Genomic DNA, 16,842 nt, shown 5'->3' on the forward strand with positions numbered 1-16,842 from the left:
CAGACGAGAAGCAGCAGCGATTAAATTGAAACTCTACCAATTCCCTTTCAAAATTGAAACTTTTTCCCAAGGCGAACTCCCTTTCACAACGTTGCGCAGAAATCTGATCAAGAATTCTCTATTTTAGACACCTTCACATTAAAGTCTATAATCGTGTGAATATGTAAAATTTGGAATTTCCCAGTCGAGTACCTTCCATTCCTAAAAATTAAGTGTAAGTTTCCCCTGTTCTGTGTATAGAAGGACCAGCCAATGATATTCCTGGTTTTGTGCACACTGTGTTCATAGATGACTCCCTTAATGCCTAAGAGTATTGAATCATTAGCTATTGGACTACATTGAATGTCAAAGTTTACAGTGCACCTACTGTCAAACTTTAAAGTTGAGAACATCATTTGTTTGAATGCCTTCCAATTACATTATTCGCTTGCCTATCTTATGGCTTATATAACCTGAACTTTTTACGAAAGTTAACCTCGATCCAAGGAGGTTACAAATGCAAATATATATTGGATTCTCTATCCATCTTATCTTGTTGGGACATCGTATAACAAGCATGTTTCTGGATATGTATGGCTGTACGTGCGTTAACAGGAAAATATACAATATATTTATTCCAGCTTTCCCCTTCATCCGATTCGAGATCCCATTTCAAAGTTGCTGTGCATGCAGGGTTGCTGAGGGCCATAGGAACTAACTTGTCGATCAAATCAAAACAGCTGTAAGGCCCTGACGTGTCAAAATCACAAGAGAGTTACTTCCCTGTTGAAAATCCAGCTGAAGGTCTGACTTCTAGGCCCTTTCTTAATCCTACATTGGGCACGCTGGTCCACCCTCCTTATGCGAGAGGGTAAACTACAGACATAATCCTGAGCCTGTCGTCCCCTGCTTGAAAGCCCCAAGAGCCTCTCTACATTCCACTTTTTCAACAAATGCTCCAAAATGTCCGCATAGTCTTTTGCAGTGTACACACCTGTCCTCTGTGCAACAAGGGAGAAATTTTCAAAGATGTGTTTCTCATTTCCATCATACATAAGATGTGCAGGCATGACAATTTTTTTCATCATCATGTCCTCTAAACTAACGATAGCCCCATCAGGATCGATCTCGAAAAGCTTTTCAACAATTTTAGTGTATGCATTCTCATGCCTTTTCTCATCAGCAGCAATTGTACCACAAATCTGAGCCAATTTAAGGTCACCGAACTCTTTTGCTTGCCTTGCAGTATTCCCATGGGAAATGAAAGTGGCCCTCTCTTGAAAAGATGTGTAAATAAATCCCAGGTAGGGATTGTTCTCAAATCCAGGATCCTACAGACAAAAAGCCAAAGGTAAGGTTTCTTGAAGCATGGAACACGTGGCGCCTATGTAAATGCCACGAGAAGGGACAAAAAGGAGCACAATTGAGACTCTCAAGTCTCAATCATGCACGGAGGGAATCTAACAAAATTAATATCTACGTAGAATATCAAGAGAGCTTGCTTCAACGTGTTCGATCACATTTCGTGTAAGCGAATAACGGGGCTTATTACTTACCATCCCTGATTGTATCAAATAGTGAATGGTTTTCTCGATCATCCTCATATCAACTCGTCCTGTGAGATAAAGATATTTGTTTAGGAGATCTCCGTGTCTCTTTTCTTCTGCCGTCCACGCCCGAGTCCACCTTGCCCAAGACGTGGGGCTAGCTCCTGTCTCATCGCGTACCGCGTCCATGGAATTGAGCATCGTCTCATAGGTAGGAAGAGCTTCTTCAGTAATCAGGTCACCTACAAGACAAACCAAATAATCATCTGCCAACGCAGATGCACGCTCTCTCAGCTCTTGGACCTCATCGAAAAAGCTCTCTGAAGAAGGCTCTGGGAGGAAATCTTGAGGCTGCCAACTTTTGTCCACTGGCTTCAGATACGGCAGAATTGTAGTTTCTGCCCAACTTTCTAAGGAGTTGAAAATCTCAATTTTCTCTGGGGGCAAGGAATGAGTGATAACATGTGTATGAAGAGATTCTTGGGAATTACACAGATCTTCTTTAGGAACCTGTATTGCGACTTCCCTGCAATGAGATGAAAGTAAGAGATACAAACTACAAAGCAGAGCCAATTCCAGAGGTGGCAGGATTATATTGTTTAATATAATCAGAACTTTACTTGAATGTTGAAATGGAAGACTTACTTAAAAGGCGTTGTGGTCATCACTGGGCACACAAGTCGGGCTCTGCTAGAGAGGAAACATGAGTGGGTTGATGTGAAAAGCAGGCGAGTGACGGAAGGAGGAGAAAAGGATATAATCATGGTGGGAAAGCTGGGGGAAGGGATCGGACAAGCAGCAGGAGACAGAGGAAGCTACTGCTTGGGATGTTGTGGCTGCTACGTGGTTTCTATCCGTCCAAGTTCCCGTCCTTCGCCTTGCACTTCTGCTTCGTTGATGCACTGGGCTGGAGCTTCTTCTCCTGGTCTTCCCTCCCAGCTCCTACTACTTCTTCTTGGCAATGCGAGCTTCTGCTTCTTGCTATGGCTTCTTGGGGAGCTGTGGCCGCTTCTTGCTATGGCTTCTCCTTCTCCGCCTACGAGTGCTGCAGTTCTTTCACGCGATGGGCAGTGAGAGTTGAATTGTATGAAGAAGGGAAGGGGATGTGGAGAAGCATGCACACGACGACTCGAGGCTTCGGTCGTCGTGAACGCCTCGCCACCTATCCTTTCAGAGTATTTATGGGTGATACAAGAAAGCGGAGAAGGGTGCCAGGGTGGCAGAAACATTTGCTTTGAAGTTTGGCTGGTGGAAAACCCAACGTCCCTTACTCCCACGTACAACCCCCTCTCCAAAGTCTCAAATTCATAGCCTCACATAGGCTTAGGGCCTGTGCACACCATGAAACCATTAAAAAATCCGCAGCTCGTGCTTTGAAGCCAATCAATCCTGTCATTTCCTCCATGTCAAGTCTTTTCTCCCTTGCAGGTGAAGTCTTTTCTTGGTTATTCAGCCCATGTGAACAAAACTACCATTGCAATTTACCACTGATGGGATCTCATTTCAACAAAGGTTTAGAGGGCATGGCCACTCTCCCTTTTCTACTCTTGGACATCCACTTCTCATTGCCCAGAATCCTCTATAATCCCTTACGATATACATACATACATATAGATAGATAGACAGAGAGAAACAAACAAACACACACACACACACACACACACACTTTTCTCATTGCCCAGAATCCTTTATAATCCCTTATGATACATACATACATATAGATAGATAGACAGAGAGACAAACAAACAACACACACACACACACACACTTTTCTCATTGCCCAGAATCCTCTATAATCCCTTATGATACATACATACATACATACATACATATAGATAGATAGACAGAGAGACAAACAAACAAACAAACACACACACACACACACAGGGAGGGAGGGAGAGAAGTTTCTACCCATTTGCCTTTTGCATTTGTTTTGTTTTTTAGAATATTGGTAAGAGGCTATTCTCACGAGGCCCAAAATGCACAATTGGTGCAAAGCTAAAGCAAGATGGGCAATTATCCCACATGGTGAGTGGCCATTGCATATTTACTAAATTTGATGACCTACAGGGAACTCTATGTGTACGACAAAGTTTGTAAGTGGCAACTTTTCATCAGCTTGGGCAGAGCAATTTGTCAAGATTTGGAGTATTGGGGGAAAATGAAGGCATTGGGGGGCCTAACGTAAGAGCAAAATGGCACGTTGGGATCCACCAGATGAGAATGGCACTCTAATTCTTGAAACTGCATGTGAATTTGGCAACAGTGCAACCAGTGGTGCTTTTTTTGTTCCATGTGCATAGGTCCTAATGAACTTAAAAACACCTAATGACAAAGATACCTCAATTTGATTAGGCTAGAGAGGCTAGTGCTCTTTTTTGGGTTGTAAATTACAATCTACTAGATTGAGAGGCTTTGTTGAAATTGAGAGGCATGCATCATCATGGTCATGGTATGTGGGATCATGATGTCCAAGAGATATTAAATTTTGAAGAAAGGGGCTTTGCTTCCCCAATTCTATAGCACCATTAGTGAACCAAAAGTGTGAACAGATGTGTATAAAAAGAAGCCTCAAAGCATGAATATATATATATTACAAAATGTTTTATAAAAGTTCATTGGAACGGACAGGAACATATAATTCAAGGTGAGTACAAAAATTTCGTCAAAGGGACATGGATATATAAGGCTACAAGGTCAATTACAAGAAACCCCAAAAAGGGTTTGCAAACTCATACTCCATACAAAAAAGAGAAATTGGCTACAATTTGGAAACTCGTATAGAGCCATCATCTATCTTCTCAATCTAAATCACCCTCAGAGGAAGATATCACATCCTCACCAACTCATATCATGTCTCCGCCTCCATTAGTTCATGATCCCTTGCCCTCCTTAAACCTACTAGATGGGGTAGTTTGCATGCAACATGGATGGAAAGGTTTATTAAGTACATCAATATTATATAGCCTAAAAGAAGCTAGTTACAAAAATAAGAGCTACCAAAGACTTAACTCTATTGCACATCTATAGAGACAAATTGAGATGTACTCCCTCACCCTCATGCTTGTCAAAGAGATTCTAAGTATTATGCTTATAAGCAAAGAACTTTATACTTGTCCTTAAATGGCATACCAACCACATGGCTTTCCGACTTCCAATAATTTATGTGTCAGAAAGAAGGTTGGTGGCTCCGAAGCCCTATGAGGGGTGAGTGTCTGTCTATTAAAGGCTTTTTCGATCATGCACTAGTTACTTCGAGGTTTCACATGCCCCCAGCCCATTGGCAATTCTATGGTTACTCAATTTGAATTCAATAAAAAGTTCTTATCTTTGAAGAAATTATGTGCTGGCGTCAGAAATGAGTGGCATAGGGGAGACTCGTAATGTTCTAACCCTATTGTGAAGTGGGCTTTGATGGTCTGCCATGTATTGTTTAAAGTCAAGGAGGAGGATAGTGCCAATAGAGTAGTAGCAAAAGGGCATAGGGAGGTGTTGGTGGCTTCCATCAAAGCCTTACGAGAGCAACCATGGGAAGTACCCATAAGGACTATACTGCCTTGCTCGTGGAAATAGAGACTGCCTTGCAAGAATGGAAATGGAAGGAGGACACATGTCATGCTTGGATATTGAGCGAGAAAATATCGGTGCGGGTTGGGGATTGTACATCCAAGGATTTCTTTCATCCGATTAAGCGAAAGTAGATGCAAGAGAAGATTGACAAAGTCAATGACTCCTAGGGAATGTGGCCATTGAATTCTGGCACATAGTGAGGTGTTTAAACAGGAATTAGATCCTATAGTGGGCAAGCTGACAGCGCAAGATGCCATGGAGGGACATTATGCAAGAAGTCACCACTGGTATTGAGTGCATGATCTATGAGTGTTAGAGATTACAGCTACTAGGCCATTCATGGTGGAGGAGCTTGAGGATGCATTCAAAGTTTTAAAAGATGACAAAACCCCAGGCCCAAACGGGCTAAATGCTAAGTTTTACCCACAAATTTTGGGATTCTATGGGTACATATCTAACAAACATGGCCACTCTGCTACAGTTGAGAGAGGACCTTTGACAGAAGACATAAATGCTACTCTAATGAAGCTATTTCTAAAGCATAGGCTAACTGCATCAACATGGGAGATTCGCAGGATATCACTCTATTCAATACTTCAATATACCATATCATTGCACAAGCCGTAGCTCTACACAACCGGGACATCTGTGCATTGGTTGTGGGTAAGGAGCAGAATGAGTTCGTGAATGAGAGGGACACTTTTGATAATACTCTAAATGTTGTAGCAGCTACCTATTGACCATGCAAGAGCTATTAGGAGAAGGTTTTCAGATTTGGTTTTTGAACTAGACAATGTGTATGATCACGTACATTGGGTCTACTTGATGTCAGATCTAGAGAAGTTTGGATTTTGCGCTAGGCTCATTGCTAAGGTTATTTGCTTATTTTCAAATGCCTCTATAGGGCTTTTATTTAACAGGGGAATAGTGGGGTGTTTTGAGCTAAGAAGATACATGCATCAAGGGTGGCCCTTACACATTTGTTGTTTGCTATAGGTTAGGTCCCTCTGATTCACACGGTCAAACAAGGAAGTGAAGCTTGAAACATTCAAGGAGTCACCTTGCTATCGGAAGGAAACTTAGTGCTTAGCTATTTGCTAATGATATTCTCTCATTCACCCAAGAGGACAAGGACAATGTCATGTAACTCCTTGAGATCATCAAGGTCTTCTGTAGCTCACGTTTGGATGTCAATGTAGCTAGAACAAAATGTTTATATTGAGAGCATATCTGGGGCTACCTCTAGGCTATGTCGTAGATCTGCACACTCACATCTTGAAGCAGAGCAAAGTGGTGCACTACCTTGGCGCACCTATTGGGATGGACATTTCCTTTAGACAAAGATTTAACTAGTTTCTTGAAAGGATCAAAGCAAAACTGAGAAGATGGAGTGGGATCTTTCTCGGCTAGAATGCCCATCTACTAGTTATCCAACATGTCTTAGCCACATCAATAATATTTGTTGCCTTCTTCTAGAATTTTAGCAAGGGTCAATGGTAAGAAGTTGAACGATTTCTCATATATTTCCTCTAGGCCAAAGAGGAAGGTAAACATAGAATGCATTGAATTCTATGGGAGCCCCTAAAGGCCAAATTGCAAGGTGGGTTGGGGCTTACCAGATGTGGGCTGCAAAAACATTACCTTGGCTAGTAAATGGCTGCCCAAATAGTTAATTGATAACACACCATGGATTAAGATAGTTAAAGAGTTATTGTGAAATGGAAGAGAAGAGGAATCGGGTCCTACCAAATTTATCTTGGTATAACCACCTAACCTCTCAATTCCCATTGAAAATCGTAGGACATAATCTAGTCGTTGGGCTGGCAATGGCATGGAAAAAATGTGTATGGTTGATGTCCTAGAGCGGTAGGAAAGAGATGAGGAGTGATGCTACCCTACTTGAAGGCATATAGTGAATTCATTCTCTTGGAAGAAGTGGTTCACTCTTTGTAGAACACAACCTAGTCTAGGCCTATGGGCTAAGTTAAAAAAGGCATTAGAAGATGGGTTGACATATGGGATTTAAGTGCTGCAAACTCGTTCTTAGTCGAGGCAATTAAGCACATATTCAATCTCAACAAGGGTGAAATGCATCAAATTCCAATGATACTTGTTTGGGTTCTAGAACAATGTCCAACCAACTATGTTCATTCCTCGACAGATATCTCATCTTATTGGAAGTTGGGGAGAATGCCACTTAAAAACATTTCTTGAAAATTGGTGTATCATAGACTAATCCGGGCGCAACCAATGTTTCTCAAACTCAACAAGAGGTTGGTCGATGATGAGAGGATATGAGTGGTGGAAATCTAGGTTGGAGGAGGTTTGGAAAGAGTGTAGGGTTGGGAAGGTAGGGTTTTTGCTTTGGAAGATCCTTGACCACTAGCTCTCACAACAAACTGGTAAAAAGGTTCCCTATGGACTGTAAGTGTCCCCTATGTGAGAAGTTCATTGAAGTAATACAACATTTATTTGGAATTGTCTCCTTGGCATTGACTAGTCGTGGCATATTCTAGTGCAACTTCGATGTGCAAGGTGCTTTTTCGCAGCTTCTTGGTGTGATCTTCCAATGGACCCCATGAGAGGGATTTATAAATAGGCCTTGGATCAAAATTCAAAGGAGCAAAGATTTATGAGGTTTAAGGATAGAATAGGATCAATGGAAGCAAGTTTGGGACCCAAACGATGAGAATTGGATTTGGGTGTCGAAAAGTTCTTACGATAAAAGGAGTATGAATGAGGGATTGGAAGATGATTATGCTGAGAAGGAGTAGGATTTAGATGTTGGAAAGTGATTTTGGTGCATAGGCATGGTTTGGGGAAAGGTTTGGAAGACTTTTGGTCCATTTTGAAAATGTTCAAATTTGTTGGGGGGGTTTTACCCATGAGATGCTTTTTGGGAATGTAGACCACCTAAAGGTTGTAAAGAGAGTTAACTTTTTGAGAGTGGGGCCCCCCTCCAAATTAGGCCTTATTAGTTCTTAATCCATTTTTCTAATCCACTCCTTATGAGGCCCTTTTTGAGTCCGAAGTCCCCCATTGTGGGGTGGTTGTTGCAAGCTAAGTGTGATAATTAGTTTAGTTAATGAGGAGATAGCACATGGTAGCTCTTGTAGGGGGGTCCTATGTGAGCTTCTGCATTGGTGTTGAAATTTATATGTCCTATTGAAAACAAACGTTTGAAACATTTGCTGAGACTTGAAAGTTTTAGGTAAAAAACTTTTAAGTTTCTCCAAGATGCACTTTTTTACTTCAAAAGTAAAAAATATATATGCAAAAGTTTGCTACATTTTATCATTATTGTGAAATTTAAATAATAATCTCAAATTTTTTTGCCGAGATTTTATATTAATATACAATTATAGCTTTGATGAATTAATGCTTTTCACTCATACCCTGTAAGATGGCAGTCTAGTTGAGGTGTAGGGAGGGTGCATGTGATATGCAAAGATGCATATCTAGGTGCATGAGCATGGGATACCTCGATCAAAGTATTACTATCATGCATCTTGCATGTATCCATCTTCCACCATCTTTTGGTCATCACCACCTCGTTTAACATATGTTTAGTTCCATATATAGTAAGGAAAAATAGGTTAGAGATTTCCCTTTATAAGGTATTAATTTTGGGGAGGGGGGCTCTTATAACCTCCACATTTTGATGTGAAGCCCTATTGATGGTCTTTTCTACTAAAACCTAAGTTGGCTGTTAGGCCCTATGATTGGACATTTCCTCATCACTTTTAAATCCTAGTTTGTAGAGTTTTACTCCTATTTTACTAATATATAGTATAAATTTTAACCACATGCGAGATATTCTAGGTCGGCCTAAGCAAACCCCCAACCGGCACATGGTGTAATATTATTCATCAACGAACGAGTTGTTCCAGGTTGGTTTAATCGAACCTCCAACCAGCTCATTGATTTTTTTTTGAAATATAGTTACAGGCTATACCTACATGCTTATAAATAAATACATATGCTAAAATCAAGAAAAACATACACACAAACATAAGCTTTTCCAAAAGTGAATCATTTCATGCAACTTGTAATGTCTACTTTTCCATTTTTCCAAATGCTTGCTAGTACCTAACGATATTTCATGCAACTAGATTGAAATCTTAAGTCATGCAACTAAACTGAAATCCCAAGCCATGCAACTAACAAACTCTTTACCTAATCCTAAGTGACAAGTCTTTCCAAAGAGTCTACACAAGTTACAACTTAAATACTTCATGCAAAAAATTAAAATAATCTATTTTTCCAAAGCCACATACAATGTCACGTGCAACTAATTTACTCTTTACCTAAGAGTATGTAAATGCTAATTATCCAATTAGTATTTAAGTGTGAGTGGATTTCGATCGACAAAAGTGAGCCCACCATCGGCATACCAGATACTGTTTTGAACTTCCGAGGACTAACAAAACTTACGAATTTCTTTGTAGCTTTGTTTATCCTCTTTCTTCTGCTTCTTGTCTTTCCCAAGACTCCATGGAATTCCAAGAATCTTGATTATGTGAATAGTACCAGTGTAGTGCTGGTTTACATATGATTTTAACAACATTGAGTGGTGTAGCGAAACACCGCTCGGTGTATTAGATTATACTGCTTGGTGTGGTGGAACACCGCTCGGTGTACTTAACACCGAGCGGTATAATAGCTTACTATGCGGTGTTGTGTTGATATACCAAAGGATGTATGGATTTACCGCATGGTAATTGGCTGGAGCTGTGGTCCCGATTAAAGTTCTCTACTGGACTGTTTTAAAACTCCCCAGGGTTAATTTAAAAACGCTCAAAACATTTTAATACAATGTTTTAAAACTAACATTTTAATACCGCCACAAATCCCTGTGCACCTTCATAAGGATACACCAATCACCATGACACCTTTTTACACCATAGGAGCAGTACTACCTAATCAAATTGAACTTGGAACTAATAATTCCTTTGATGGAAGAATAGATTCAAAAAGGTGTGGGATAAGAACATCTCAAAGAAGAGTCCTACCTTCTCTGGCTAATCTTGCACAAAGGAGTCTAGATAGCCAGTCGAGCATGAAGGATTGGTCATGGAGATGGAATTTGCAAGAGATGTAGGTGTGCACACGAGGACATCCCACACATCTTTCTTAACTCTAGACTCTCTAGAATTCTATGGTCTTCAGTGCAGTTACAACTTGCTAAACTCCCATTCAACTATGCTTACTTTACTACTAGGTGACATACCTAGCAGAGCTCCCTCTACTATCCATACATCTGAGCTATGGTCAATTTGGTTTACTCGATGTGCAAAAGTTTTAGCGACAACATTGTTGATGCTATTGATTTCTTTCTAAATCTATGTATGCAACCAGGAATGAAGAGATATTCTGCAAAAAATTCTCTAAGCCCAGATGCAACCACAAGTGTTTGTCCACTAGAAAGAGGACAACCTAGTAAAAGAAGAGAACAACTTGTTGATGCAACTACATGATCTTGTGGAGAGAGAGGCAAATGAAAGAGAGTAGACTCTACCCTAGGAGCAGGAGCAATCTAGATCCTCAAGGAATGCAACCTCTTGCCCCCAATCAGGATGCTGCCCCTCTCCCTTTCTTTCTCTGCCTCTTTATCAATTAATCCTTCCCCTTCTCCTGATGATGAGAGCACTGCAATGCAAAGTGTTCTAACCACACAAGCTCAAAAAATTGCCATCCCCATTGGACTATAGAGAGCCTCACCAAGCCCACCGCTCATAACTGTGAGTGGAGATTGCCAGGAGAGAGGTAGGTCAACCACCAAGGAGCTAGCCCCACACCGCTCATAAGTGTGACTGGAAGAGAGCAATGAAGGTAGCAAAGGCGGACCCCAGTCTGCAGCATGTGGAGGCACAAAGGATCCAAATGGAGCAATATGGAAATGTGCATTTTGGAACAGGGGGTGTTGAATCATGTGAGGCCAAATCTATAAGTATCAATCTCAAATTATATTGTGTTTATATGGTTTATTAGGAGGTTGTTTCTTTGTACTAACCCCTCTGCAAATTGTGTCATCTTGCAGATTGATATCGTGGGAAGGTACCCTACTCTTGTAGAGACAGCCTACCATCATGGACATCTTGCATATATTTCAAGGTATATACCTTATATTTTGTGGGAGGGGGAACATGAAAATTTCATATTTTTCCCTTGCATATTTGAATTTTTAAAGGAAATCCATGCATATTATATATGGACCTTGTCCCCCCATACCTTGGATTTTGGACGAGGGTAGTAACATATTACATATTGAGTTGGTGCCCCAGGGCCCCAAACCTCTTGAAGCCTGCTAGCACCATCGTGGGTATCTTTTGGGTGACTGCAAACAATGTGGCCCATGCAAAATGTCATGTTGCCCATGCGAGATGAATTTTGTTTCCAAAAAGGTGATGGTGAAGGTCTTCCAGAATGTGGAGAGAGGAACCATGGTGCAGGGGAAAAAGAAGCAAAGGATAGACCTTGTTGGCAAGGAGATGTATTGCAACAAACTTATACAGTTAATGAAGACACCTCAAAATATTCATCAAGCACAATTACACTTGCAAGTGGCAGGCTAAACAGTTCAAAGAGTGTCTATTGAGGTTTCTCGAAGATGTTGTGGTTTCAGTGGTGGACTTTGTAGAGCTATTCTTTCAAGGAGCAACAAAATGAGATTCAATTCATGCACTAGCACTCTAGCCAGGTTACAATTTTTTTCCACATAACATATGTCTGTATTGGATCTAAGGTGAAGAAGACATTTCATTTTTTCATTTCAGATGACAAGGTGCACAACACCCTCTTTGTCTAGCATTGCTTTATGCTGCATCATAGGTGGTTGTCAAATCAAGGGTTGGAACTGACTAGGCATTGGGTTTGGTTAGATGGAGCAGCCTCTCAATTCAAGGCTAGAAGACCTTTCTATTTTGTTTCTAGATTTGAACAACTAGTGGATTTGAAGATGACATGGAACTTCTTTGGATCTGGACATGGAAAGGCAAGCACGATGGGGCTGGGGCTATTGTGAAGAGAACATTGACACATGAACAACCAAAGACAAATGGAGCCACCTTAAAAAATGTAAGAGATGTTGTGGATTTTTTGAGGACCAACTTGTCTCATGGAGATCAAGCCAACTATGCATCTAAGGAGAGGAATGTAGCATGATTGTTTTGGGTTGTTAAGGAAGGAGATATTGATAAATCTAAATAGTGGGACTGTCAACTTGTGCCACAGACACAATCCATGCATTTGTATATGAGGAGTTGTGCAAGGGGTTGTTAGTCAAATAGCTATGAAAATGTTGTCGTGCTACTGCAATGCTTGTATTCAAGAGTCTTAGGGACACTACGCCAGTAAGAAGCATGTGCCCAATTGGGAATATCACATCATTGTTCTTGACAATGTAGGTGTTTTGGATACTGATGAGGAGCTCATTGAGGAGCCTCTCTTCGAAGGGCATCATGAAATGCTTAGCGATGCTCTTTGCGTGGGGAACAACTTCGCAATGAATGCAAAGGTAGACAATGAAGAGGGTGTTGACTTCTACATCTTGAAGTGTACCAAAGCTAAGGAGAAGAGCCAAAAGGCTACAAAGGATGCTTGGGGCAACATAATTGCTGCAAACTCCTTTGTTGTGAAGGGTCTCTTTTATGGTCATCAAGGTGACTACCGCTACAAGCTTCTTGATCACAAACCTGAGGTCATATTATATTACCATCTTGTAAGGTCAATCAAGTTTCCAGTGGAAGCCATAGAGGGAGAGAGAAACTTGTACTTGCTATCACTTGAAGAGTATGAGGCTGTCTACAATAGCATGACTTATGATCTCTAGACCACGTTCTAATTAATTTAATTCCCACGCTTGCTTTCATTTTCTATGATTGTTTATTTGCTGACATTTTCTATGATTGTTTATTTGTCTCCCCCCAAAAAAGAAGCCAAGTATGATTGGTTGTACCAAATATGTGACAAACCACTGTATATACATTAGTCAAGTAATGGTCATGATCCATTAGCAAAAGTAATACTTCATGATCCAACCATAGGGTACATGATCCAAGCTTAAATTGATAATATTTCAAGCAGTCAGAAAGCACTACATCTAGGTAAGACATGATGCAAGTCACAAAAAATAATTACATGGTTTGGTATTATATTCATGATCCAGTTGAACAATTGTACATGATCTAGTAGCCAAAAATTATGCCTCATGAAACAACAAGGTACATGATCAAGGTTATAGGTAGTATTTGTAGTCCTTGAACAATTTCACGAAATAACAGCTTGTAAACTACGTCCTCCGCCTCGATCTGATAAACATGTCACGTGCCCCAGAAGCAGCCACCTCCACAATTGGGGCTATCACCCATCTAGGCTACAAAGCATACTTTTTTGCAACTAGTAGGCTATCTATATCTTCCCAAGCACCAAAGTAGTCTTCAGATGCAAATGGTTGGCGATCCCATGAGTTCAACCATCGCCATAACCAGGTTCAGGACCGACCCCTAGTCGACTGTTTTGGACGGAGTGGGCCGGTCACCCAATTGAGCCTAACCGTACGACTGGTGGCTATATAAGAGCAAGCCCGTGAAGCCCATTTTATCATTGGCTACAGCAACCCTGATTCCTTAGCATCCAGCCTCTGTTTTCTACTGTTTCCAGCATGCCATTGAAGCTTCTTTCACAGGAGCGCACGGTTAGGAGGCAGCGCCATCTATTGTATCAGTTCTATAGAGGTTCTATAGTAATCAAATTTTTGATTCTCCATACTATCTTGTTTCCTCTCTTGCATACGAGATCCTGTTATCTATTGAGCATAGACGTCGTATTATTTTCTTACATGGTATCAAAGCCTAAACTTTAGCAAGAAGATTTGGTAGTGTGTTTCTGTTTGCAAGCAGATTGTGAGAGATGGCCCAGCCCGTAAGACTGCAAATCCCACCGTTCGGCGAAAATGAAAAGTTGGACGGCTCTAACTATCCACTCTAGAAGTTCAAGATAAAGACCATCCTAAGCACATACGAGCTTTGGGACACTACCACTGGGGTGGACGTGAGGCCGGTTGCAAGACCAGATCCAGCCAATGCAGGACAACAGATAGTACCAACTGCGGATGAGATTCTCGCGTGGACAAGAAGAAATGCAGATGCACTATCTTCTATTGTCTGCAGTGTTAGTGATTCCATCAGGGCATTAATTCAACATGTCACCACAGCGGAGGAGGCATGGACGGTCTTGAAAAATCAGTACGAGACCACGAATCAGACGCGGATTCAGAATCTGGAGACTCAACTCGTGAATGAGAAGTTGTTTGAGTCTGAAGCGGCAGAGAAGTTCATCACCAGGGTGAAGAATCTGTGCGATCAGATCACTGCGATTGGCATCACCATCATTAGCGAGAATCTAGCACGAAGGTGCATACGGATTCTCCCACCAAAGTACGACGGTCTTGTTATGGTGCTGAATATGTAGAACAAAAATCTACCCCTCAACTTTGAGGATTTCAACGCGATGCTTGTGGAGGAGGAGATGCGTCAAAAGATGAGGACTGGAGAAGATTCGGCTTTTTGGATTGGATCAACGAAAGGTAAGGGTAAGGACTCTGGTAACCCATCTTCTTCTGATGATAAAAAGAGAAAGAAGAAGATCAAGTGCTTCTATTGCAACAAGGCAGGGCACAAGCAGAATGAGTGCCGAAAGAAGATTGCAGATGAGAAGAACGGAGTAAAGAAAGAGTCCAGCAACAGCACGCAGGTAGTACCAATAGAGCTATTCGTCGCAATTGAGGAGATTTGCACGGAGGCAGTTCATGTACCTGCGAATGAACCGTGAATCATTGACAGTGGTGCATCGCGCCACATGACTAGTCGGAAGGATTGGTATACCTCTCTACAGCCGGTAGGGAATGACATCCTGGTAGTAGTCGGCAATGATGCAAAATGTCTAGCAAAAGGAAAAGGTACGATTGCTCTTAAGTCAGATGGAGTTGTAAAATAGTTGTCCGATGTTCTTTATGTGCCAGATATCAAGAGGAACTTGTTGTCCGTTTTTGTGATTACGGATCGGGACCTCAAAGTTTAATTCGATAAGAATGGTGCACAGATCCTGGATCTTCAAGGAAAGGTCATTGGTAAAGGTACACGGCACAACAACATTTACGAACTCTCAGCTTTCAGTGCTCGAGCGGATGTGAAGAACACTAAGCTGTGGCATGAGAGGTTTGGTCATCTAAACCTTAGTTCTTTGAAGGAGATGCATAAAAGTGGAATGATTGCAGACCTACCAGAAATTTCAGATCTGCCCGATGTATGTGAAGCTTGCATGATGGGCAAGCAGCATCGGCATCCCTTTCCTAAAGAGGCTAATAGGGCAAAGGCTCCTCTAGAGCTCGTTCACACGGACCTCTGCGGAAAGATGGAGATGGAAGTTTTGGGTGGTTCCTACTACTTCATGATGCTGATCGACGACTACTGTAGAAGGATATGGATATACTTCCTGAAGACTAAAGATGAGGCTTTTAGTAGGTTCAAGGAATGGCATGTAATGGTCGAGAAAGAAACGGGGAGGAAGGTGAAGAAGTTGAGATCAGATAGAGGTGGAGAGTTCACATCAACTGAATTTGAAAGTTACTGCAAAAGTCACGGAATCAAGAGGCAGAAACCCTCGCCACATACATCATAGCAAAATGGAGTAGCGGAACGCAAGATGCGCGCCATCTGCGAAATGGGCTGGAGTATGATGAAAGGGAAATATTTGCCAAATGCTTTCTAGGCTGAAGCATGTAACACTACAGTTTTACATCCTGAATCATAGCTACACGAAGGCTGTGAACGGGATGACTCCATTGCAAGCCTTTTCTGGTAAAAAACCTTCAGCTACACATTTCAAAGTCTTTGGATGTGACTGTTTTGTGCATGTCCCTGATGCTACCAGGACAAAATGGGAACCGAAGAGCCGAAAGTGTATTTTCTTGGGCTACAGTAAAGAGGCGAAGGGTTACCATCTCTATAACCCTGTTACCAAGAAGGTAATTATAAGTCACGATGTGGTCTTCTCAGAACAGCCGCATTAATTAGAGGAGGATGCTTCCTTCCCAGACAACAAGGACCAGGATATCCATCCAGTACCACCACCAACAGTAGACCGAACTCCCCCAATGGTGCTTGGGAGGATTCAAGATAAAGAAGATGAAGAAGAGCCTGCATAACCACAATGGCAATGGCCATTCCCGAAGTGGGTAAAGTAGCTTTTGGACAGTAGAGAACCTCCAGCCATTGAGGAGGAACCATCCGAACAACGCCGGTCCAAGAGATTAGAGGAGCAAAGAAGGGCACAAGAACACTTGGTCAACTATGCTTTGATGATAGAAGTGATCCGTGCTGATGAACCCAAGTGTCTTGAAGAGGCACAGGGCGATGATCGGTGGATGGAGGCTATGCAGTTGGAGTATGGCTCCATAATGAAGAACTACACTTGGGACCTTGTGGATCGACCACCAAAATGCAAGGTAATCGGAACCAAGTGGGTGTACGAGACCAAGTACAAGTCCAATGGCACATTGGATAAGTACAAGGCTCAGCTCATGGCAAAAGGATTTGCACAGGTACATGGTTTTGATTATCAAGATACTTTTGCTCCCACAACTCGACTAACCACAATTCGCAATGTTTTGGCTTTAGCTGCCTAGGGAAGTTGGCCCTGTTTCAGATGGATGTGAAATCCGCCTTCTTGAATGGAGATCTCAAGG

At 41.7% G+C, this 16,842-nt stretch overlaps 1 protein-coding gene across 1 annotated transcript; it reads right to left on the reverse strand.

Moving 5' to 3' along the window:
• Positions 1–479: 479 nt before the first annotated feature.
• On the reverse strand, positions 480–2,574 carry LOC147880435 (stearoyl-[acyl-carrier-protein] 9-desaturase 5, chloroplastic-like). The gene is made up of 3 exons (XM_087370513.1): positions 2,172–2,574; positions 1,536–2,052; positions 480–1,310 (listed from the first exon to the last, which is right to left on the reverse strand). Exons 1-3 carry the CDS (start codon positions 2,288–2,290, stop codon positions 744–746), a joined length of 1,203 nt encoding a protein of 400 aa, XP_087226639.1. The 5' UTR covers positions 2,291–2,574; the 3' UTR covers positions 480–743.
• Between the last annotated feature and the right edge of the window lie 14,268 nt (positions 2,575–16,842).

This window comes from Dipteris shenzhenensis, chromosome 32 (assembly GCF_047967505.1).
Source record: "Dipteris shenzhenensis isolate YYH24624 ecotype China chromosome 32, Dip_SZ_1.0, whole genome shotgun sequence".
Lineage (NCBI taxonomy): Eukaryota > Viridiplantae > Streptophyta > Polypodiopsida > Gleicheniales > Dipteridaceae > Dipteris > Dipteris shenzhenensis.